The 22,212-nt window shown below is 41.7% G+C and overlaps 2 protein-coding genes across 2 annotated transcripts; one reads left to right on the plus strand and one right to left on the minus strand.

Annotated features, from left to right (window-relative positions):
• Nucleotides 1–7,592: 7,592 nt before the first annotated feature.
• Nucleotides 7,593–10,389, minus strand: LOC308417423 (nuclear envelope phosphatase-regulatory subunit 1-like; the record flags this gene model as incomplete). The annotated part of the gene is made up of 2 exons (XM_080912734.1): nucleotides 7,593–8,202; nucleotides 10,288–10,389. 2 exons carry the CDS (start codon nucleotides 10,387–10,389, stop codon nucleotides 7,813–7,815), a joined length of 492 nt encoding a protein of 163 aa, XP_080768860.1. The 3' UTR covers nucleotides 7,593–7,812.
• TMX1 (thioredoxin related transmembrane protein 1) lies at nucleotides 10,379–21,416 on the plus strand. Its single transcript, XM_080929082.1, has 8 exons — nucleotides 10,379–10,539; nucleotides 13,503–13,618; nucleotides 14,070–14,115; nucleotides 16,077–16,205; nucleotides 17,571–17,616; nucleotides 17,702–17,803; nucleotides 17,909–17,975; nucleotides 19,489–21,416. The coding sequence occupies exons 1-8, from the start codon at nucleotides 10,388–10,390 to the stop codon at nucleotides 19,665–19,667; spliced, it is 837 nt and encodes a 278-aa protein (XP_080785208.1). The 5' UTR covers nucleotides 10,379–10,387; the 3' UTR covers nucleotides 19,668–21,416.
• The last annotated feature ends 796 nt before the right edge of the window (nucleotides 21,417–22,212 follow it).

Here is a 22,212-nt window from a genome sequence, read left to right on the forward strand (position 1 = left end):
CTCAGTCTTGGCTCAAAGACCTGCAAGACTGTTGAGTAACTGCATCCTTTCATAGTGATATATGGCCAAGGCTTCTCCAGCTGAGCTCTGCTTCCGGTCCTCCCCCCACCCCCACCCCCCCGAAAACACTTTGGTGTACAACTCTTTCCTTGGGTTATAAAGATAAGGCAGTTTGCTACACTGCCCAGAGGGTCAAATAATGCCATGATTTATCTGGAATTGTAAGCACACACCAAAAAGGTCATTACGTATACATGAGGGACAAAGTCCACAGTTTGGGTTCATTTCTTATGAAAAAAGACCTAGAGTCAGGTCCTAGAGTGCACGGACACAGTTCTGACTCTTAAAGCATGCTGCTGTTCTAAGTATTCAAATAAACTGAGTATTCCAACATGTGACTCATCCTTCAGGCTGCCTCTCATGCCTGATTGCTTCATTCCTCTGCATCTATAGATTAAAACCATTGATTAAAAATATTCAAGTGAGGCCTGGGGTGACTCAGCTGATACAGTGCTTGCCGAGCAGGCATGAGGACCCAAGTTCAGATCCCTTGAATCCTTTAAATGCCAGATGTGATGTGTGCTTCTGTAATCACAGAACTGAGGCAGCGGAGGTGGGAGGCCTGGAAGACAGGAGGGCCTGCTGGCTCTCCAGCTTAGCTCCGTTAGTGAGCTCTAGCTCAGCTCCGTTAGTGAGCTCCAGACCAGCTCCGTCAGTGAGCTCCAGACCAGCTCCGTCAGTGAGCTCCAGCTTAGCTCCATCAGTGAGCTCCAGAACAGCTCCGTCAGTGAGCTCCAGAACAGCTCCGTCAGTGAGCTCCAGAACAGCTCCGTCAGTGAGCTCCAGCTTAGCTCCGTCAGTGAGCTCCAGACCAGCTCCATCAGTGAGCTCCAGACCAGCTCCATCAGTGAGCTCCAGACCAGCTCCATCAGTGAGCTCCAGAACAGCTCCATCAGTGAGCTCCAGACCAGCTCTGTCAGTGAGCTCCAGACCAGCTCCGTCAGTGAGCTCCAGCTTAGCTCCATCAGTGAGCTCCAGCTTAGCTCCATCAGTGAGCTCCAGAACAGCTCCATCAGTGAGCTCCAGACCAGCTCTGTCAGTGAGCTCCAGACCAGCTCCGTCAGTGAGCTCCAGCTTAGCTCCATCAGTGAGCTCCAGCTTAGCTCCATCAGTGAGCTCCAGAACAGCTCCATCAGTGAGCTCCAGACCAGCTCTGTCAGTGAGCTCCAGACCAGCTCCGTCAGTGAGCTCCAGCTTAGCTCCGTCAGTGAGCTCCAGACCAGCTCCGTCAGTGAGCTCCAGACCAGCTCCATCAGTGAGCTCCAGAACAGCTCCATCAGTGAGCTCCAGACCAGCTCTGTCAGTGAGCTCCAGACCAGCTCCGTCAGTGAGCTCCAGCTTAGCTCCATCAGTGAGCTCCAGCTTAGCTCCATCAGTGAGCTCCAGACCAGCTCTGTCAGTGAGCTCCAGACCAGCTCCGTCAGTGAGCTCCAGACCAGCTCTGTCAGTGAGCTCCAGACCAGCTCCGTCAGTGAGCTCCAGCTTAGCTCCATCAGTGAGCTCCAGCTTAGCTCCATCAGTGAGCTCCAGAACAGCTCCATCAGTGAGCTCCAGACCAGCTCTGTCAGTGAGCTCCAGACCAGCTCCGTCAGTGAGCTCCAGCTTAGCTCCATCAGTGAGCTCCAGCTTAGCTCCATCAGTGAGCTCCAGACCAGCTCTGTCAGTGAGCTCCAGACCAGCTCCGTCAGTGAGCTCCAGCTTAGCTCCATCAGTGAGCTCCAGCTTAGCTCCATCAGTGAGCTCCAGAACAGCTCCGTCAGTGAGCTCCAGACCAGCTCCGTCAGTGAGCTCCAGACCAGCTCCATCAGTGAGCTCCAGAACAGCTCCATCAGTGAGCTCCAGACCAGCTCTGTCAGTGAGCTCCAGACCAGCTCCGTCAGTGAGCTCCAGCTTAGCTCCATCAGTGAGCTCCAGACCAGCTCCATCAGTGAGCTCCAGACCAGCTCCGCCAGTGAGCTCCAGACCAGCTCCATCAGTGAGCTCCAGAACAGCTCCATCAGTGAGCTCCAGACCAGCTCTGTCAGTGAGCTCCAGACCAGCTCCGTCAGTGAGCTCCAGCTTAGCTCCATCAGTGAGCTCCAGACCAGCTCCATCAGTGAGCTCCAGACCAGCTCCGCCAGTGAGCTCCAGACCAGCTCCATCAGTGAGCTCCAGACCAGCTCCATCAGTGAGCTCCAGAACAGCTCCATCAGTGAGCTTCAGACCAGCTCTGTCAGTGAGCTCCAGACCAGCTCCGTCAGTGAGCTCCAGACCAGCTCTGTTAGTGAGGTCCAGAACAGCTCCATCAGTGAGCTCCAGACCAGCTCTGTCAGTGAGCTCCAGACCAGTGAGCTCCAGACCAGCTCCGTCAGTGAGCTCCAGAACAGCTCCGTCAGTGAGCTCCAGACCAGCTCCGTCAGTGAGCTCCAGTTTCAGTAAGAAACACGGACTTAAAAATGTAAAAGGTGGAGAGAATGAGGAAGACACCTGGCTTTGACCATTTGAGCTCCACACATATACCTGTGCACACGAACAACTGTGCACACAAGAGCATGTACATATAACACACATGATATTCATACAAAATACAACTGAACTGAACAGGAAAATATTTTTATCATTATTTCTTACATCACAGTACATCAGCCATTTTCATACGTTTACACTGTGTTACGTTATAAGTAGTCCAAAGGTAATTTAAATATCTGGGAAGATGGACATATAGCACACACATATAAAATGTCATTTCATATCAGGGGCTTGATCATCCAAGGATTGTGCTACTTACTAGAGTCAGAATCAATTCCTCCAAATACCAATGGATAATTACTTTAATTTTATAAACTTTTAAGATAAAATCAATTTATAGGTGCTATTTATAGTTATATATACAAATATCCTGTCACACTCACTGATATGTGTGTATCTACATAGACATGTAGGATATATGTATATGTATATATATATGTATATGTATATATATATGTATGCACACACACACAGGACACATTTATGTCTGTATAGTTAAACACAATACTTCTGTAGTTTGTTATTTTAGTATTTACATTTAATTCACGTGGATGAGTGTGTCCTCGTGTGAATGAATGCCATGTGTGTGCAGGTACTCAGACATGTCAGAAGGGGACATCAGCTGCCCTTGAGTTGGAGTAGCAGGAGATTGTGAACTGCCCAGTGAACTGAACTGAGCTGGGAACTGAACTCCAGTTGCCTGCAGGGGCAGCAAGGGCTCTTAACCACCGAATCATCTTTCCAGCCTCAATTTCTGTGTTTTTAGAACACTTGGTACCACTAACTCTTTGGGTTAAGGGTTTAAATGACCTACAGAATCTGGTAACACCAATGACCTGTATCTATCACAGATACACTGATGAACATGACAGACACAGTTCAATCAGGAGACACCAAGTAAAGGAGACACCACTGTACGGGCAAATATAAGATGCTATGATAAAGGTGAAGGTAACGGTCCAGAGTTCAATGTGGGTGTGCCAAGAATATGCCTCACCCTTAAAAAAAAAAAAAAGGGCAAATCTAAAGGTAAAATAGCATCGGTTTCCTCTATCTTCATTTAGTTATCTATTTGCCTGGGTAAATTAAATGCCAGATAACCAGGACATTTGAGGCTAGAGAGACAGCTTGATGGATAAGAGCACTTGCTGTTCTTGCACAGAACCTAGCGCAGATCCCAGAATGTTATGGAGATATTTGCAACCACCTGGAAAGTCAGCTCTGGGGGATCCAACCCCCTCTGCTGGCCTCTGTGAGCATTCACATGCACATGTATATATGTGGTAAATAAACCTTGAAAAAATATACTTGAACTTTATGTTGAGAATAATGGATAGCCTATTACTCATCCATTAAATAATTTTTGTAACGAAATACTCAGCCTTGAGTTCTAAGAAGCCTATTTTGCTTTTAGTTGGAAAATGAAAATGGAGTTGGTGGCTGAAGGCATGGGTGGGTTCTGTGCAAGCATGAAGGTACTGGGGCTAGCTAAAGCTTTCCCATGTTGTAATAGTGTAGTTCTGGATGGCATTGCAGGTGGCTCTGAAGCCCCAATTTCAACAAAACAAGTGTAATTTAGTTCTGAGCATGCACTAAGAAAGTTCCAACACTGCCCAAGTGCTTTCCGAACAACATACAATCTCTCTTGGTCCTGAAGGCTGGAAGTCTAAGGTCCAGTTAGAATTGCTATGATGAAACACCATGACCAAAGCAACCCAGGGAGTAAAGGGGCTTGTTTGGCTTAGGTGTTCACTTCAGTGTTTATCATTTAAGGAAGTCAGGACAGGAACTCGAACAGGAAAGGAACCTGGAGGCAGGAGCTGAAGCAGAAGCCATGGAGGAGTGCTGCTTCCTGGCTGGCTTCATGTAGCTTGCTCAGCCTGCTTTCTTTCTTCCTCTTTCTTTCTCTTCTTTCTCTTCCTTCCTTCCTTCCTCCTTCATTCCTTTCTTGTAATACTTTTTCTTTTATTAGATATTTTTATATTTACATTTCAAATGTTATCCCCTTTCCCAGTTTCCCCTCCAGAAACCCCCTATCCCATCCTCCTGCTTCTATAAGATTGCTCCCCTATCCCCCATCCACTCCCTTCTGGCCCTGACATTACCATACACTGGGGCATCGAGCCTTGACAGGACCAAAGGCCTCTCCTCCCACTGATACCCGACAATGCCATCCTCTGCTGCATATGCATCTGGAGCCATGGGTCTCTCCATGTGTACTCTTTGGAAGGTGGTTTAGACACTGGGTCAGCCTGCTTTCTTATAGAATCCAGAACCACCAGCCCAGGAATGGTACCACACACTGTGGACTGGGCCCTCCCACATAAACCACTAAGAAAATTCCATATAGGCTTTTCTACAGCCTAATTTGAGGGAGAAATTTTTCTCAATTGAGGCTCCCTTCTCTTAGATAACTATAAAAATAGCCAGCATAGTAGTTCTATTTTTTTTTTTTTTTTTTTTTTGAGAAATCTCCAAACTTGATTTCCACAAATGTGGAAATGTATATATCCGAACCACCCCACACAGCTCTCCAACATTTGTTATCAGGTTTATTGATGAGAGCCATTCTGATTGGGGTGATGCAGTATCTCAGAGTAGTTTTAGTTTGTATTTCCCTGATGGCTAGAAATATAGAACATTTAAAAAGAATAGGTACTGGCAATTTGTGTTTCTCTTCTTGAAAAGTTGCCTATTTAATTCACTTACTATATTTATTAGGTTCAAAAGTTTTCTAGCTGACTCAATAGGGTCTTTTAAACAAAGAATTTTGTCATCTGTAAATAGGGATGGTTTCTCTTCTTATTTTCCTATTTTTATCCCCTTTATGCCTTTTATGCCTTTCTCTTGCCTAATTGCTATAAGTAGGACTTCAAGCATGCAAGAGAGTGCGAACATCCTTGTCCCGTTCCTGGTTTTAGAGAAAATGCTCTTGGTTTGCCCTCCATTTGTTATAACGTTGGCTATAGGTTTGTTGTACATAGCCTTTATTATTTTAAGGCTTGTTCCATCTATTCCTAAAATCTCTAGACATATCTGTGTTCTCACCTCCTATCCTAAGGGCTCCCTTTGTCTTAGTTAGCACTTTTATTCCTGTGGTGAAACTCCATGACCAAAGAGCATGTTGAGGAGGAAAGCATTTGTTTGGCCAGTCCATCATTGAAAGGACTCAGAACAGAAACTCAAACAGGGCAGGAACCTAGAGGCAGGAGCTGATGCAGAGGCCATGTCGTGGGCCATAGCTTGCTTAGTCTGCATTCTTTTAGAACCCAGGACAACAAGGCCAGAGATGGCACCACCCACAAAGGGCTGGGCCCTCCCCTGATCAATCGCTCATTACAAAAGTAACTCTCTTAGCTGACTTCAAGTTGATATAAAATTATCCAGCATAGCTTGATATCCCAGTATAAGGGAACGCTAGGGCAATAAGGCAGAAGTTGGGGAGTAGGTGGTGGGGAAGCACCCTCATAGAAGCAGTGGGGAGGGGGTGCCATAGGGGGGTTGCAGAGGAGAAACCAGGAAGGGGAGGAAACATTTGAAATGTAAATAAATAAAATAACCAATAAAAAATTAAATAAAAATTAAAAACAAAACAAAAAGAAATGTCACTGAGCTTTGTAGGGTTCCAAAGGAGGAAGAAACAAGGGATATTTTATTTGACTGAAGTACTTTGTGCTGTGCAGTATTTTAAATAAAATAAAATGAATGTTACTAGAATGCAAAACAAAATATCTTTAAATACACTCTCATTCTGAATTACTGAGCATCAGGACTTCAGTGTAAGAATTCCCAGTGACACAACTCATCTGATGGCATTGCTGAAAACTACACAGTCAAAAACTCACTAAAAGTTTCTGGAAATTGCAAACAATAAATGATGCTTTTGTTGCTATTGTTCCTTCCAGAAAAATCTACTAACATTCAGGAGGAACAGCGACTCTTGGCAACTGACCCATCTCCAACTCCTATTTTTTATATATATATAAAGTATTTATTTTTATTCACATATTTACCTACAAAATTTACAGAAAATGAAACAATGCAGAACATATAGAATACCCTCTTAATGAGTTCTTAGAAGCAGAGGGTTTTATTGCTGCAATTCAGAGAATGCAATTTTATACACAAGAAAGTCAAGATGTGATGAATGGCAGCTTTGTTAAATGTTTTTGCCCTATTATTGAATTTAGTTTAATGTTGGATGAAATTTAAAATATTGCTCATGAAATAATTTAACCTTTTCAAAATCTTCTAATAAACAGGTAAAAGGCACCTCTAGTACTTTATAGCATTTATAGCAATCCCAACAGTTTCATTCAAGGGTGACTGTAGTACACGTGGCTGTTGTGCATACACAGTATGCCACCAACACTCTCCAGCAGTGAGAGCTGCAGCTCTGGTTTGTTTGTGGTGTGGGTCTGTGTTACTGGTAATGGACTGGGCCCATCAGCTGCACCAGGGTGGTACTAGTGTAACACGTCTACCACAACATAAAATCCAGTCCCCTAAAATAAGGACCATCAAATTCCCAGACAATACATAATTTTTTAACTTGTACATTCAGAAGATTTTGGGGAATTTTTTTAAAATTTTTTTTAAAAAAGTAATTTAGTGTTAAATAAAAACAATTTACTGGAAAATGTAATAGTTGTCAGAATCCAGTATCGGGCTTAACAAAAACTGTCGAAACATTTATAAAATTTCAACATAATGGAGATGAGATTTGCTCAGTCTAAGTGGAGTCTGATGTTTTTCCTGCAGCGCAATGGAAAGAGGCGTTAAGAATGAAAGGCACACGTCATAGCCAGTTTAAGGAGCTGTGGAGATGTCAAGCAGATGGTTCTTGAAATACTGGTGCAGGAGAACAAAGTCCAAACATTTTTCTCTTGGTTTAACATTGGCATTGATTTGCTATTTACAGTAGTTTGCAAAAATACATTATAAAAACTGACGAGGTTTGGTTTCTAAGTTGAACTTAGTAATACACACATACGTCGTCTGCAGAGTTCTGTGCAGGGGCTGAAGTGCTGACGGGACACTAATACTGAACACAGGTCACCAAAGGTGCTGCGGTGCTGAGAGCTCAGCCAGCAGCATCAACCATCTGGGCAAATATTGCACGCTTCTTGTCAGAGCTGCTAAACCGTCACATGTCCAACTCCAAAAGGAACGCTTCATGGCATTTTGCTGTATCACTGACTTGAGGAAAGACTGCTTTAGGTTCCCTAGCAATAGTGCAGGCTGTCATTGAACATGAGGTCTAGGTTTCAAAATTAGCTTTCCTGTGTCATCACAAGACATATTGTATTCTGCTAATACCGTTCGACATCGAGCAGCTATAATTGATGGCGCGACTACTCTTTTGTGTATCCCAGCAAAGAACAAGCCTATTAGAGTTATACAGCTAATGGTGAAAAATGGATGGTTCCATAATGACGTGAAAAAGGACATCTTTTGTGTCTCAGGATCTATTAGCCAGTTCCAGGCACCAGTAGCTGCACAGACAGACACCACTATGAGAAGCATTCTCCAGCGTCCCGTGGCAGGTTGCAAGCAGTGAATGTATTCAGTAAGTCTTCTTTCGAAAGCCTTGAGGTCTTCCGCCTGTTCCAGCGAGTTCACGTCGAGCGGCAGCTCCGGTCACCGCCGCGGCCCGGTCGCATCGCAGCCCGCCCTCTCCGCCCCGCCGGCAGCGCCAACTCCCACCTCTAACCGCTCCCCTCAGCCCCTCCCCTTCGCACCTCCAACTCCTATTTATCTTATCGGTTTTTTTAAGCCCAGGTTATTCTGGTGAAAACTCCACTGTAGATGGGCGTGGCCGAGAACACAGCGCCTCGTCAGGAAGGGAAGGTTACTGGCATCTTAATCTCTTCCAAGGACTAAATCTGTAGTGCATTGGACTCTGGGTACAGCAGACTGAGAAACCTCCAGACAGCTCCCCAACCTTTTTGCCCATGTGATAGAGGCTAAACGCCATTAGAAGTAAGTCCAGAAAAATAGATCCTGTCGGTCTATGCTGTGCTTAGAATAATGACTGAGGCTGCCTGTGCCCAGGGGAGTTAGTTCTGAACTCTCCCTTTATTAAACAAGAGTATGGTCAAGTCTAAAGTTGCACTTAAAAAAAGTTTTCCTCAAGTAAGAACAAGATGCTGATGTATAAGCCACTTAGTTCGCCAGAGAGAACTAAGAAAGGAGGCAATGAAGAATCATCTTGGGGTTAAATCTCAACCACTGACCTCAAAAACTATCTGCCAAGATGTATTAGACTGTGGAACAATTCATGTTCTGAGACTTAAAGCAAAATAAAATAAAAACAAGCCATCGGTGAGCACTTCATGTAACATTACAGCTGGAAATAAGAAACGAGGCAGACACATCCCAAAAAGTGACAGTAGTGATCCCGCTAAAACCGCTCTCACCCAGATTATCTGTGCGCCCGCCCAGGGCTATCTTCTGAGAAACAGACTTCACTACAATTGCCCTGCTAACTCACTAAACAAGACCGACAGAAGATGAAGGGCCACAAGGGGAGTCAACAACCAAAATTACACACCCTAAAATCTTCGTTTCCAATAAGAGGCTTTGAGTTATGCAAAGAAGCCTTCCATTATGAATATGTTAGAATGTTAAATAAAATAATCACCAAGGACAACACACACACACACAGCATCTAGGACAGAAAGTAGATGCATGTTTGCATAGGGCCAAGATAAGGAATGAGTGGATGGGCAGAAGTAACTCCTCATGGATATGGTGATTTGTGGAGTAATACATGTTCTAAATTTGGCTGTGGTAATTACAACCCATCTTGTGAATGTACTAAGAGCCAATGCATCCTGTATCTTAAATGAAAATTGTATAACATATGAGTTATATATTATTAATGCTATTTTTAAAAACAAACACAATGGCTCCAGGAAAAAAAAAAAGGATTATGGTCTACATTAATACTCAAACGATAGAAGGAAGAGATGGATTTTAGACCAATCTAAGTGAATCCAACAGGAGGTTGATAAATTATCAGAGTTAATTTTATTTGATCATCTTAAATTTAATAGCATTCTCTTAAGAGTTTTTAAGGCAAGCAGCAGCACATTTTGGTCATAAAGAAATCCTTACCCTAAATCTAATTAAATGGACGCAGGAGAGAAACAAAACACTTCCTTAGAGGAACAAACCTAACCTAAAATGGATGGTCCAGTCACATTACAATAACGCCGTGCTGCTTAAAATATTCCCATAGGGGAGGGTATGGAGCTGCTGCTTAGAACCACCTAGCCCACTCTGTGCCTGGAAGCCTGGAGCTGCTGCAGCCATCTTGGATTCTTCCCCCAGCGCCTACCTTCCTTCTAAAGAGGCACCCCTCCACATCACCCCGAAATTGATTAGCACATGGCGTCGTGGGCCACCGGAATACTACAGGGGCAGTACATCCTACGTTCCTCTAACTGGTGATATTTTGAAAGGGAAAAGTTCTAGAGAAAACTGTCATGGTGACCCTATAGGCACTGGTGGGCAGGACAGGGACACTCATCTCTAGAGCATCACCCTGATCCCTCCGCCTATCGCCCGTGATAGCGCTTTTCAAGGAAGTCTCCTCTTTAGCCCTACGCCTGACACAGAAGCACCTCCCTCTTTCCCTCTTCACCTTCCGCAGGGGAACTCAGGGCCTGGACATGCGCACTGAGCTGCTGGGGGGATGGGGCTCGCGCGCCTCACAGGTTCGTTGTGCGCATGAGCGGAGCGGCCGCCAGAACGGAAGTGGAACTGCGGCGGGGAGGTGGGGCGGGAGCGCGCTGAGGCTGGGCGAGCGGCTGACATGGCGCACTTGGGGCGTCTCCGGGTTCCTCTGGCAGCTCTGGTCCTGTTGCTCTGGGCGGTCCCTGGAGCCCACGGACGGCGGAGCAACGTGCGCGTCCTCACCGATGAGAACTGGACCTCGTTGCTGGAAGGAGAGTGGATGATAGAATTGTGAGTGCGGAGCGGTTGTCTGGGTGTCTGATGGTGGTGGCGGTGGCCTCCGCCGCCCCCTCCCTCAAGCTGTACACCTGACTGTCCCATCTTCCTCGGCCAGGTCTTGAGGTCCCAGCCTTCGCCGACCCCAGCTCCAAGGTTCTTTCTTAATCGGGAATATTATTTTTCTATCTAAGCGTGCCCGGAGCCTCGCCGTTGCTAAGCACTGTGGTGCGATTAGTGGATTATGAGCCACACAGAATTCTCTGGAACAATTTAGCGGGTTTGAGGGTGGGATTGGGTGGGATGGAGGTCTTGGCTATTTCTATAGACTTTTAGTGATCTTTTATAGACATCTAGATTTTAAGCCTTCAAATTTTTACAAAAGGTGATGTTGAACAAAATCTCGCTTTTAACCTGTCATTCGGAAATTTTTATTTTTATCTATTTGTAATGCTTGAATTTCGAGCTCTTTTTATTTTTGTCGGTTAGGTTTTTATGTGTGTGTGTGTGTAAATGCCAAATAAATTGAAATATATTTTCAAATCTTTGTTTTCCTCCCCCCCCTTGCCTACATTCATTGATATGAATCTCATTTTTCCTTAGCCGAGAGCGTTTGCAGTTTAGAGAGTGGCTTGAATTGTGACTTACTGGCCTGCGAATGGTATTGCATATTTGTTATTATGATTATTAGTAGACCCTTTAAAAATTCCAGTTCAAACAAAATCACTTATCTTGTATGATGACCCTCCTTCAATAATGTCCGATCTGCTACTGTAGGAAATAAACTGCCGGTGGCCTTTGTTTTAGATGGTAAATGAATGGAATGGTTAGTTGACAGTGTTACTGATGGATAGCCTTGTTGACAAAAGCACCACTATCGAACGTTCATAGGATCTTTACAAACATTTTTTTTTTTTTGTAATTATTCTACACAGTCCTTACAGTACTTAACAGCTCCCATCCTCTGCTTTACAGATTGGCCTGTTCAGGGGTTGTCATAGTAGCTTTGTTGGGTTTCAAGAGTAAATACATGTAAGCACTGTTGGCAACCCTTTAGCAAGGTTCTGGTGTTTTCCCATATTGTGGTTATAATTTAGGGCTTCACACTAAGGAAAAGGTGGGAGCAAACATCCTAGAGAGAGAATCCAGATGAAATCCATGATACCTGAGTCAGAACAAAAGGAAATGTGGAAACATACTGACAGTCAGCTGCTCATTGAAGTCAGTTTTCAGGAGAGGAACACTAACCAGTGCTGTTTGTTTTCAGTTGTCTTGAATAGCAGTGTTAAAGCAGTAGTAATTATAAATTTATATGTAAAATATAGTCAAATATTATAGGAAGATACCTTTAAACATTTTTTTTTGTCACACTGTAAATGTAATATCCACAAAAGGTATAAAGGAACTACCATAATACTGAAAATGAGATAAAAGTATCCATCTGAAATTACAGGGTTCCATGCTCCCCTTTTTCCTTGGCTAGAATTTGGGAGTTTAAAGAAGCTCTTAAGGGAGGGGGTACTGGAAGGGGGTTAGCAATTAATAAGGGGAAGAAGCTCTTAAAAAGCATTAAGAAACAACACACTTAATAGTCATAATATCCCACCCTTAGTTACAAGTGAATTATCCTGTAAATTCACTCCTGATGAACTTTATCATAGAGCTGTTTTCATTGTGGTTCTACTGTTAAAGAGTTTGACTTTTGTATGTGACCCTGGTTTGCTTTATTTACATGCCTGTCTTAGAAGCTTCATTTTCCTGAAACACTTGATGAAAGTGTGATTAGAGAAGTGCTTTAGTGTGTGTAGGCTTCATTCTTCCTGGTTCTGTGAGCACAAGCAAACTGCAACTTGCAATGAAATGGAAAACAAAATTCTAAGAAAAAACGTGAACCTGGAAAGATAGTTCCAGAGATGTGCTTTGAGTACTGGTGTCCTTGGCTGTTGGTGACATGGTGCTGGCCAGTAGAGTTTTGTCTCCACTACTCAGTGTCTATGAGGTTTGTACACAAGAAAGAGGTCTCCAGCTTCCTTTACTATGAATAACCTGCCTTCCTGTGGCATCCCTGACACTGGTTCTTCCCACTAGTGAGTGTGCACTGGTTGCAGTAGTGAGTGTGCACTGTTTGCAGTAGTGAGTGTGTACTGGTTGCAATAGTGAGTGTGCACTGGTTGCAGTAGTGAGTGTGCACTGGTTGCAGTAGTGAGTGTGCACTGTTTGCAGTAGTGAGTGTGCACTGGTTGCAGTAGTGAGTGTGCACTGTTTGCAGTAGTGAGTGTGTACTGGTTGCAATAGTGAGTGTGCACTGGTTGCAGTAGTGAGTGTGCACTGGTTGCAGTAGTGAGTGTGTACTGGTTGCAGTAGTGAGTGTGCACTGGTTGCAGTAGTGAGTGTGCACTGGTTGCAGTAGTGAGTGTGTACTGGTTGCAGTAGTGAGTGTGTACTGGTTGCAGCTTGTAGAGCCCAGGTGCTTCATATTTTTCCAATACTTTGCTCATGACTCTGCTTGTAAAATTACTTAACTTGGTGAACTTAAAACTTTCTGGTTGCCATGTTTTAATTGAAAAATCTAAAGGTTTCAGAAGAGTTGTTTGACATGTTAGAAAGCTCCCATGTATTCAAGAATGTATTCTCGAATGGCTTGGTCTTTTTGTTTCTTTGGTTTTTTTTTTTTAAATGTTAATCAGTTGAACATTTCGCATGTCTTGATGTCCACATTGCCAGGCTCCTATTTTCAATTTGTTCATCTGCATAAAATTACCCAGTTTGTATCCCAAGATCACACTTTGTAATCCATGTTGGGCTTGTACTCAGTAGTCCTCCTGCCTCAGCTTCCTGAACTGGGATTACAGATATGAGGCAGCCCACATGGGTCATTTCTGTGTTATAAATATAAACATTCTCACAAACATGCTTAAATGTTCTTCACGGGTCGGTCATTAACGTACTTAGCTTTAAAATGTTACCTATGTTTTTAGCTATGCTCCTTGGTGCCCTGCCTGTCAGAATCTTCAGCCAGAATGGGAAAGTTTTGCTGAGTGGGGAGAAGATCTTGAGGTTAAAGTTGCAAAAGTGGATGTCACAGAGCAGACAGGTATTACAGCTCTGGCTGGTTCTGCTTTCTTGCTAATGCTGTTATCATATTTTGACATATGGTTAATGATAAGTGTCAAGACTCATAGTTTGATAATATTTCCCATTTTTAGCAACGAAACTTCCTTTGTTCTTGAATGGCAAATGCATTTGGTTTGAGATGTTTTTAAGATTGTTGTTACTTGGCTGGTCACTACTAGTCAATTACTGTGGTAATACTAATTCCTCAGGTACTTAATTATTCACAAATAACTTCAGTATTTAGGCTTTATAAACTTTAGCTGACTTACGTACATTAATGTATCTTTAAAGTTGCTTTAACAACTAATCCATGTTTTCAGTGTTGATTATGTTTGGATGTTTTCTTTTTCTTATTAACATTTAAATAATTTAGAGTCAATTTTTAAGTAAGCAGTTGTCTCTAATAATGTATTGTTTATTGTTATTTGTAGGACTGAGTGGACGGTTTATCATAACTGCTCTTCCTTCTATTTATCAGTAAGTATTTGGAGGTTCTTGGTCATGGGAGGATTAGATCACAGTGTAATGACTGCAGTAGGCCTCTGACTCGAATTATGTTTGAAGAGGTAATCTCATTATATTTAGCAAGGACTTGAGAGCTTAATTTGGTTTTAGTTAGTGGTACGTCTTAAAAATAAATGAGACATAAAACACTCCTTATTTTTGGAGATTTGTAATTTCTTTAGACAGTTCTCATGATTGGTATGGTCCTCTTAAATGTAGTCAGTAACTATTAGCCCAGCGTCCTAATGAGTTCCATAGAAAGCTGGGTGATGGAGAGAAGCCACAGTTGGTCAGAGCAGTTTCCTGGAAAGCGTGTGTTTTAAACGAAACCCTGGGAATAGATAGAATTCTCAGGAATGCAGGGTAAACATTCTTGAGTAATCTAAACCAGGAGGAACACGGTCTGAGAAAGTGTGGGTTATACAGCTTGGCCCTGAGTTCAAGTGAATAAGTCTTGGCTCTGCAACTTTGACTGTGTTTCCCAAACTACCCTAGCCTAAAGAGAGACAATCTCTGTTCACTTGACCCAGACATTGGTGTGATTAACTGCTGACTAAATACCAGGAAGTACCTATTTCCTCATTTAAAATTACAGCATCGAACTAAATCTTCCCCTTTCTTTGTCTTTGCTTTTTTTTTTTTAAACTTTATACTTTATTCCTTCATTATATATGAAAATCAACAAGATTGGCAAACTCTGAGCCAAGTAAAACTAGAAGTATAAAGGGGGCTAGTACAGCAGATACCAAAGAAATTCAGAGAATCATAGGAACATTCTTAAAAATCTATACACCATCAAACTGTAAAAGAAGTGGATGAATTTCTTGATATATCCAGTGTAGTAATTAAATCTCCCAATGAACAGGACCAGATAGATTCAGTGCAGAATTCCACCTGACCTAAAAAATAATTAACACCAATGCTTCTTAAATAAAATAATTGCAAACTGAATTCAGGAACACAGCAAAAAGATTATCCATCATGATCAAGTTGGTTTCTTCCCAGAGATCCAGGAATGGTTTAACATTATAAATCAGGGAACATAATATATTACATAAAACCAAAAACAAACACCACACCATCATCTCATTACATGCAGAAAAGACCTTTAACAAAATTCTGTACCCCTTCATGATAAGAGCTCTGAAGAGATTAGGGATGCAAAGGACATACCTCAGCATGTAATTGCAAATTATAGCAAGCCCACAGCCAGCATCAACCTAAACAGAAAGAACTCAAGCATTTTCTCTAAAATGATTAGGAATAAGACAAAGGTGCTCACTGTCTCCATACCCATTCAGTATAGCACTTGAGGTCTTAGCTAGAGAAATAAGACAGCTGAAGGAGATCAAGGGGATATATACAGGAAAGGAAGAGGTCAAAGTATCTTTACTTGGAGATGATATGACTATGCAGAAAAGATCCCAGAAATTCCACCAGGAAGCATCTATAGCTGATAAATATGTTGGTGAAGTAAGCAAAATACAGCATTAACATAGAAGAATTAGTTCCTGTAAACAAACGGCATACTGAGAAGGCCAGGGAAACTCACTGTAGCCTCTTAGGATAAATGACTTACTTAATAAAAACTTGAGGACAAGTCTGCAGCCTTTGCTTCATCCACCCTCACATTCTGTACTAGACATGAATTCTCTCAGCCTCCAGTATCAGCAGTTCCCTACCTTACATCAAGGTAACAGTCTTTACCATAGCAAGACTGACTGAGATGAGTCACAGGTTTATTATTTGAAAGAATAAAATCTTAAAGCTTATATATAGTTTTATATGTTTGGAGTTCTGATGCCATCAGCACATAATCATGTGTTCTGGTGTTTTGCTATATTTTTTTGAAGATTAGGATTGACTGTAAAATGAAGAAATGGTTGAACACAATTATTTCTTGCTGCCAGTTAATACTTAGTTCTGATCTTTAGTTGTAAAGATGGTGAATTTAGGCGCTATCTGGGCCCAAGGACTAAGAAGGACTTTATAAACTTCATAAGTGAGAAAGAATGGAAGAATGTTGAACCTGTATCATCATGGTTTGGTCCAAGTTCTGTTCTGTAAGTATGAGGACTGTCTTACTTCAAAATTAATTACAGATATATGTTTTATTTAAGTAAAGCAGGCATGCTGTTTCTTGGATTTTTTTATGCTATGTATATTCAGATGTGACTGTTAAAAGATACTTTTATTCATAAGTGTAGGCATTTTGTGGGATCACATAGGATGTGCTTTTCAGACTATTTTAGCTTTGATTTGGTTAAATGCATCATTGAGAACTTGATCCTTTAGAAACTGAGCATCATAATAGGTAAGGAAGGCTACTGCTTGATCCTAATTATAATGGGAGTAGGAGTGTTCAGTCGTGTGCTGTCATTGTTAATGTGGAGTAACTTTTGGTGACTACTCCTGATGACTTGTATGAATAGTGTGTCTGACAATGAATAACGATGTGAGCTTTTAGCTAGAAGGTAGAAACATTTGCCATAGCAGTTAGGCTTGGGGATGGCAAGCATGCTTCCTTGAATCCAGTGAGCCAGGTTGAGAAACCTGGCAGGTAGACTCTGCTAAGACTATCATGGTCCCATTTTAATGTGACTGAATTACTCCCGACCTCCATACTTGCCAGCAGAAGATGGAGTGTTGGAATACTAACTGTAAGAACACAGAGATGCTGTGGATTCTGGGATTGGGGAAAGAAGTCAGTCCTTGCTGTATGTAGAAGTTCAGAACTTGGAATTATCCTTCAGCAGTCAGAACAGGGAGGTTTCTCTTCTCGGTTCCACTTTGGTTTTTGACAAGGCCTTGCTGGATAGCCTGCATTGACCTGCAACTTTTGATGCTCCTGCCCTGGCCTCCCAGTGCTAGGATTACATGTGTGAACCACCAAACCTGCTTGGCCTTTAGAAGCACAAGCAACATGATGAGTGCTTTTCTGTGTTGGACTTCAGAAGCCCTTCAGTGAGTTGCTGTACTCTGGAAGTGGAGTGCTTTAGAGCCTCTTGAGTCTGGTGTAGCAGGTTATCCTTTATTAGCAGACTGGAGGGGCTGCTCGAGTCAGCAAGGCTCCTCTGCTCGTCTAAGTAGTTGGGCAGTGGGTTGGGTGGAGCTAACTGGGCTTTCGTGAAGAGGTTCTAGGCAGCACCAGTTGCACTTGTTACAGGAAACTCGCTGTAAGCGCTACAAATGCTAAACAAAACCATCCAAACCACTTGCGTTTAACAACGTGAGAGTTATTTTTGTTGATGTGATGGCTTAGTGTTTATTTCCTATGTGTTATTTCTATCTCATTAAAGGCTCTCAGTTGATTAATCCCAGCAAGAAAGTCTTGACATGTTGGAGAAACTAAGAGTAGGAAGTGCAGTGTGTACGCATAGGCAAAGCTGTATCTCTTTGTTGAATTTTTTCATTCCTCTGTTTTTTAGGATGACTACTATGTCAGCACTTTTTCAACTCTCTGTGTACATCAGGGTATGGATTAAGCTTTTTCTATCTTAACCATTTCTAACATTTGTTTTTAATGAGCATGGTTTTAGTTTGTTTCTCTCCGTTTCAGACTAGCCACAGCTATTTTGTTCATGATCTTGGAATACCGGCGTGGGGCTCCTACTTGGTTTTTGCTTTTGCGACAGTGTTCTCAGGACTGCTGCTGGGACTTGTAAGTACTTGGATTTTAAAGTACTAAAAACATACATGAAAACATAACATTGTTAACATTAGTTGCGTTGCATGTCATACATTTAGATTTCTGCTTATTTTTCAGTTTATGATATTTGTAGCAGATTGCCTTTGCCCTTCAAAAAGGCGCAAACCACAGCAACAGTCTACAAGTAAGTCGGTGTGTGCATCTGCACATGTGGTCCTGGGGCTTAATTTTTGGGATGTATGCATGCTAGGCAAGTGCCACCATTGAGTTACACCCACTATACAGTTGACACTTTGGATGGTTTCCGTTTCTGTAAATACAGTCACCAGCTGTTCTGAACCTAGATTATTAAATGTGAATGATGATTTTTGTCAACTGTGGCATAAAGGGAAGATGAGAGATAAGAATTTCATGTAAAATGATAACTCTGGATCTTGGGACATCATTATAATTCAGAGAACGTTGTATTTCATGTAGCTTGTAGGTTTTCCTTTGTACTCAGCTAATTTTCTTTCTTTTTTTTTTTTTCTGGTAGTATAGTAGGAAAAGCTGATTAAGGATTAGTTGGTATTGATGGTAGACTATGCTATAAAATTAGTCTACATAATTAGAAATACTTATTCCTTACTAATAATATAATTTCTTGCCACTGTTCAGTTCACTGCACTTTAACTTGGTGTGCACTGAACTCTCCTCTGTTGATGTAAGGTGAACATAGAAGGTCATGGCTCATAACCCTAGAGTTTAGGAAATTCTGGTGTATTCCATGTGTATATAAAGCTTGCTTCCTGACACTTGCTCTATTTTACACATGTCAGTTTTGTTTGTGATGGACTGTCTTTTGTGTATATACAGTTGTATGTGCTTACTGATCTGCCCCCATCAGATATGATACCCAAAGTGTTCCAGACATTACTGGGTGTTGTTTGAGGGGACAGAATAATTCTGGGTAAGGTACTGCTGTTGCAAACTAGTACTCACTGAAATCTCATGGGTGTGACACAGGACAAGGAGTATGTCCCAGTAAGAAGAGGCATGCCAAGTTGTCAGCATTGAGTTCTTTCCATAGCTGCTGTGTTTGCTAACCCTCCCTGTAATAGTGGGTTGCCTAGGATTGGAGCAGTCTAGGATCACTGCATACAGTAAACCTCTTTGGTCCGGTTCTCACTTCTGCATCTGTCTCTTTAACACTTGTGCTTTGAACTTAATTAGCATCAAGCCCTCTAAAAAGTAGAAAGGCTATACTTGGGTGTGTCTTTGAGGTTTCTCCATTTTGTTTCTTGCAGTTAGACCTTAGTAAATTACACAGGTGAGGGCAGGGAAAGAGAAAATATCTGGGCGAGAATGCAGCTTTCTGTAAATCGGTGATTTTTGTTTCTCTGGGAGCTTCAGATGGGATAGTGCTGAAGTTTTAGTATACTTATAGACTGAAAAAGTATCAAGTTCTTACAAGACAGTCTGTTTAATACAAGATGCAGTAGATTTTATCTCATCTTCTGTGTTCACTGCATTGACATTGATTCATTAATGTTGGGTTAGGTAATTTGAGTGTGATAAATGAATCTTTGTATAATAAATAGCTGCTTTGTTCCGTTTGAAATTCCAAACATAACTGTCAGGACTTATGAATCCTTGTATCTAGTTTTACTCTAAAGCAAACTCAGTACATTAACTAAAGTACATTTCTGATCTTTAAGAAAAACCATCACCAGAATTTTCTCAACCTCTGAAGAAAGTGGAGGAAGAACAAGAGGCTGATGAAGAGGATGTTTCGGACGAGGAGACAGAAAATAGAGAGGGAGCAAGCAAAGACACTCCTCAGAGCAGCCTAAGACAGCGCTGTGTGGGCCCATCGTCGGCCACAGACAAATCCTAAGTTTTATATATATCTTAATACTATGATTTTGGCAAAACTGAAGATTGGTGATCATTTCTGTTGCGAACTGGACTGTGACTTGATGTATATACAATTTAGGTTGTCGTTAGGTTGGACAGTTTTCATTCAGGAAATAAAAGCAGTTAGACATAACAGTTTGAAATACGATTTTAAAATATGATGGCTTAAAGTTGTTTAATTTCAGAAGATCCTGGTGCCAAGCAGTAAGATTTGTGTTTCTATTTAATAATCTATTTTGTGTGAGATTCAAAACTGCCTTTCCCAAGATTTGTATTACTGGGGTATTTAAGAAAATTACCTTAGAGAGAAGGATTTCTCATTTCACATCATTTTTCTCAGTTTCACTGTGTGAAAAAGGATCATATTTCCCATAAGTGGGAGCATTGCCCATTGTTTCAAGATGTGCACTTCATTGATAACGCTGCGCTTGGGTAGAGTCCAAAATTCTTTTATGGATTTTGGATTATACAGCTAACAAAACTACCTTACTTTCTAGCTTTCATTTCTACACGTTACATTTAGGATATGCTGCTGATTTAATAAGTTTTTATAAGTCTATGGCATTGTATTAATTCTAAAGGTTGATGCCTGTTTGGGTCTCTTGTTCACTATATGATTTTTATTTGCCATGTGTTACATTTTTAAGTTGGAAAAATTAACAGTATCACTGGTGTGTTTACTGTGGGTAAACAGAACTTTCCTATCCTTTTAAGTTGAAGTTTACTGAAAGAACTATCAAATTGAACTGTTTACTTGAAAATGTACAAATTTGGCTATACATTCCAGATTTTAAATTATTATTAAGGGGTCTTGAAGTTTTCTTTTCTCTTTTTAATGTGAAGATGAAATTTTCTGGTTTTTAAAATTTGATGTGGAAAAGCTTTGGTATTTTATATTTTGGAAATTCAGAGCTTAATTTGATGTAAAATGAAGTCCGTATTCTACTCAAGAACCATCTGTGTTTAGTGTATCTCTGTCCTCCCCAGGCTTTTGATGAATTTTATAGTCAGGATATTGCTTTGTGTTTGAAAATTGTAACACTGTTATGTTTTAAAGACAAATTTCATATTGTATTGTTCCTGACTGCTAGTACGTGCATCTCACACATGGGAATCAGGTCAGCAAGATGGACTCTCACTTGATCTTACAGAAAGGGAAGGGTACAGTGGGGGCTGTCTCAATGTCTGGAAGGGGAAAGCAGACTCAAGCCCTGATCAAGGCCTTCATCCAGCCTTCGTGGGATAGATGGTGTCTGACGCTCCCTCCCCTGACTTTCTCTGTGTGAATTCCTTTGACTGCAGTACTGTGATGTGTAACAGCTTCCTTTAGGCCTCTCCTTTATTAAATGTTCTGCTGTCAGAGTTTGGATATGTAGTTTGTGGTGGCTTAGAAAAACATTCTAAGCACAAAAATAAATGTTTCTAAGCACTTCAGTGATGTTGAAGAGAAGTATGATTTCTATTGGTTTCTTTTCAGAGTCTCATGTATCCCAGGCTGGCCTCCACTACTGTATAGCCAAGAGTGATGGAACCAATGATCCTCGGCCCGTATTAGCTGGGTGGTAGGCAGGATTACGGGAGTGCACCATCACCGGGTGCCCTTCTGCATGCCCAGCAAGCACTCTACCAACTGAGCTCTTTCTCTAGCCCGGCATCAATTGCTGGTTTCCATTTGAAAGTGCTTAATCACTGTCCGTGCTCTGGGGTGTAAATAGATGTGTCACTACATGTGTGCTTCATGTGGGCCCATTCAGGAGAATAAATGCTCTATAGTCAACATTTTGTTTTTAGTGTTTCTGTTGTATCTCTAGCATTAAGTTTTTAATTAGAAAATTACAGAAAACTAAGTCTCCTGAATTAAGGTGTTGGTGTTCTCATAAGCATAATTCTTGAAGATTGTCACAGTAGACTTCTGAAGAATTTTGATACCACAGTGTACTGAACCTCGTGGGTTAATTTACAAAGGACTCTGAAATGAATAACATACAGGTAACAAACTAGGAAATTCTGGCCCATCCACCACTTGTCACACTCCACCAGAATACATAAAATCTGGTCTCTACTTGGAATATGTAGTGTTCTGCCATATACTGTTTGATTGTTCAGCAAGAGTGGCTAAAAGATGTGAGTGGAGGCTTAGCTAAGAACTCCCTGCAAATGTTCAGCATGCCTGTTGGAGCTTTGGTAAATTTTTCAATATGATCATTGCAACCTCCATGTAAACTAGACAAGCATTTTCAAAAGACCAGTTTGGGTAACAGCAGAAGTAGGTAGAGTGTAGATCCAGATCTGATTAGTCCTGTCCTCTTTGTCATGGAGAACTGAGAATAGAGGGACACATTGTGTGTGTGTGTGTGTGTGTGTGTGTGTGTGTATGTGTGTGTGTGTGTGTTCTCGAGCTTAAATCATACTTCTCCATACCAGCAAATCTTTTTCCAACATGCAGTTGTTAGGTGGTTGCAGTTCTTGCTTTTGAAAATAGTTTTTTTTTTTCTGTCAGGTCTGAAGACACCTTGCAGAGGACG

Source organism: Micromys minutus (assembly GCF_963924665.1).
Source record: "Micromys minutus genome assembly, chromosome: 1".
Classification (NCBI taxonomy): domain Eukaryota; kingdom Metazoa; phylum Chordata; class Mammalia; order Rodentia; family Muridae; genus Micromys; species Micromys minutus.

What these genes read in the sequence shown, in the direction of transcription:
- TMX1 (XM_080929082.1), top strand. Translation starts at nt 10,388, where the DNA reads ATGGCGCACTTGGGGCGTCTCCGGGTTCCTCTGGCAGCTCTGGTCCTG. An exon ending in TTTGGTCCAAGTTCTGTTCT is followed by an intron (nt 16,206 to 17,570) that starts GTAAGTATGAGG and finishes TCTGTTTTTTAG; the next exon opens with GATGACTACTATGTCAGCAC. An exon ending in ACCACAGCAACAGTCTACAA is followed by an intron (nt 17,976 to 19,488) that starts GTAAGTCGGTGT and finishes CTGATCTTTAAG; the next exon opens with AAAAACCATCACCAGAATTT.